At 37.7% G+C, this 3,110-nt stretch overlaps 1 protein-coding gene across 1 annotated transcript in view; it reads right to left on the reverse strand.

Moving 5' to 3' along the window:
• Positions 1-488: 488 nt before the first annotated feature.
• The window catches only part of nfatc1 (nuclear factor of activated T cells 1), a 71,635-nt gene continuing 69,013 nt past the window's right edge, over positions 489-3,110 (reverse strand). The window contains exon 10 of the mRNA XM_008299675.1: positions 489-3,038. Coding sequence (XP_008297897.1) covers positions 2,983-3,038 — 56 coding nt within the window. The 3' untranslated portion in view covers positions 489-2,982. The remainder of the gene's footprint in view (positions 3,039-3,110) is intronic.

The raw sequence follows: 3,110 nt of genomic DNA on the forward strand, positions 1-3,110 counted from the left end.
CCCCCCGTTTGTCGCTTTGTCTGATTTTGGATCAGAAACCAGGTCCAGTGTTCAGACTGAGACACCTGGATGGATGTAGAACTGATCTGGTGTCAGGTTGTACCAGAACTCAGATGTGTTCTTCCTCCTAAATGTCATGTGTCTATCTGCTGTACTGATGAAGTTCTGAGGCTCAGAAATGATGGAAAAAGTCCATTAAAGTGATAAACTTTGACCTTAAAGAGCCTGAAACTCTGAAAACAAGAAGCTCTGCGATGTATATAGTTCTGCAATAAAATGTCTAAAAGAAAAGTGACTAATGTGATATATGTTGTTGATTTGTGTACTTACTGGATTCCAAATGTTGAAAAAAACAAATTAAATTGTAATTTCAGTTTGGTGTTTGAGTGCATGAGGGCTTGAAATGGTATGAAAGTCATTGAAAAAGTGCATTTTAACGCAGTTTGTTGTGACATTTCAGCATTTCTACAGACGGAGGCCGAACAGAATCCAGAGATGAAGGCATATTTATTGACAAATACACAAAATATACCAGAAAGCAGAGTTAGGAGCGTCTGACTGGGTCGACTTCTCTCCTGCTCTTCAGTTACGCGGATTAAGACTCATAAATACATAGAAAACCGGGAACAAGGTGCGTTTAAGCCCGTTCGCTTATTATTTCTTTTTTTTTTTTAATAAGAGCAGAAAAACAAATTAGTACATAAAAACCACAGTCTGTAAAAAGAAGCCGTATGATAAACACGAGTAAACGGAGCACATGCTAAAAGAGAATAAATACGAAAATACAAAAACAAATATTAAAAAACAAAAACGTATATATCCGTATTGCTGTGAAGTTTCTTTGGGTTCCAGCTGCATGTTGCATAGCTTCGATAAAAGTCAAGCTTCGTCCAAACTGAGATGATTCCTTCTCTGATAAATCGCTCTAACGTTGCTTTCAAGTCAGCTTTTGTTTTTTTGTTTTTTTATTTAGAAAATCGCTCCAGAAAGACGTCATGTTGGGAAACGTGTCTAGAAACCCCCTGCGTGACTTTAAACTGTCGCCTTAAAGAGCCCATATTCTGCTTTTTTGGGGGCTTTTCCCTTTTCTTCCGATGTTATAGCTGCTTTTTGTGCAGGTTAAAGCTCCAAAGTCAGTGAAAAAACAAATTAACTTCCTCCTTTTTTTCCTGAAACGCTTCATTTTAAGTCCAAGCTTTTCCTACGTCACCTGTCGACATCATCGCGTATCTCATTTGCATAACACCAGCTAACAGCTAGTTTGGCTCCAAAACAAAAAATGAAAAATTTCCTTGCAGTCTGACATTTTCTTTTTTAGTAGAACTGCTCTGAAGGTCGTATTCAACCATGAAATCGTATTATTTTGCAGCATGCTACGGCAGGATTAGCCGATTTATAGCTAACAGAGGCTAACAATGCTAATGTGTAACATCCAATTTTGATGCACATCTACGTGAATGTCTGATGTTTAACGGCAGATTTACTGAGTTTAAGCTGATTTCATGATATTTCTGTTGCTTTTAAAGTGTAACGTATCATAAACTTACTGACTATTTAGATTGTAACGTACATGTTTTGTCACATTGTGAGCGTTTGACTATATTCAAAAGCTTCAAAATTTCAATAAAATACATAAAAAATTGTCTAATTTCTTGTGTCATTTCACTCAAACAGTAACACAAGTCATAATAATGATTTTAGCCCTTAAAATCAAATTTTATCTAAATTAATGTAATAATCACAGTTTACAACTTTAGCTAGCTAAGAATTTCTCTGTTTGTAAAAGTTTGTAAAGTTGTTCTGAAGCTCCACAAGTTGGTGTTTTAGCATTGCATTGTGTTTAATCTAAACTGAAGTTTTTCAAAAATCACCACAATATTTGTGTATTTTCAACAAAATGCAAAATTTCTCTTTTTTTGCGCCTTCAATACGACATTTGTATGTTCTGCTGATGAAGGAGGTGGTTTAAAATGCAGACATAAATCTGAAAATAACGTAACTGACGCTTCCTCGATTTCAAAAATCCAACTGACCAATCAGAGCAGAGCAGGCTTGCTTTGGGGAGGGGCTTCTTAAAGAGACAGTGACCAAAAATGGAGCGTTTCAAACTGCAGCAAAGAACAGTATTATTAGAAAAATAATGTTTTTTGTTTTTTTTCTTTTGTTTTGCACATTTAAGCTTGTAAACATTCTCTGATAGAACCCAAAAAATAAAACTAACAACCTGAACGAGTGCAGAAGACGGGCTCTTTAACGGGACAGCGCCGCTAGCTTAGCGGCTAAGTGCTTATTGTTGGCGGTGAAAACAAAAACAGTTCAATCTTTTGACTGTTGGTTTGGAAAGAAGAAGACTATCTTACAAATGTTAACTAACAAGAAATAAACACATTAATACATTCAGAGCTTTTTGTTGCTTCGACCTCACCTGAACCCTTCGACGGCTAACGTCGGCTAAAGGTGTTTTTTTTAGTTTTGGCATCATGTCGCGATTGTCACTTCTTGTTTCTATCAGCTCAACTTAAAACATCCAAACTTTTTGAGGTGGTGAAGCCAAACTGTTTCCAGTCAAAAAGGCACTTTTCTTTTTAAAACCGTCTCTCTGTAAAAAGCCAGATATGCGAACCGAAGCGCTGCACAGACTGTATATACAAATCCCATAATTCAGAGGCACTGATTTACAAAATTGCAGCAAGAAAGACATAAAAACAAACAAACAAACAAACAAAAACAAACACAGATGTTGGTCCTCTAAAAGCACACTTTTGTTGTCAGGGCAGGTTCGGTTGCTACATACTTAATTTACACGTCTTAAAAAGTCAGTTTATTCTACGTAAAGGCGGTAAATATGAAAACAAGGCACGCGTTGGACCCTGGTCGGAGATGCTGATTCCCGTCGCTGCTGCCGGCATGCTGAAGTCCGAGCATGTGGAGCAAAGTCTGTTTGGTGCTTCCCTTTGTTGGTGGAGGTCCTGGGAGGCGGCACTACGCATGGCTGTGGACGGAGATGCTCGACAGGTCGTTCCTGATGATCTCGTTGACTGCAAAGGAAGAAGAAAGAAAAGCAAATGGTCAGGATTTGTGGCGACGTCTTCAAAGATTTTTCTCTTCTC

The sequence above is a fragment of the Stegastes partitus genome, unplaced genomic scaffold (assembly GCF_000690725.1).
Source record: "Stegastes partitus isolate 25-593 unplaced genomic scaffold, Stegastes_partitus-1.0.2 Scaffold1448, whole genome shotgun sequence".
NCBI classification, from domain to species: Eukaryota; Metazoa; Chordata; class Actinopteri; family Pomacentridae; genus Stegastes; species Stegastes partitus.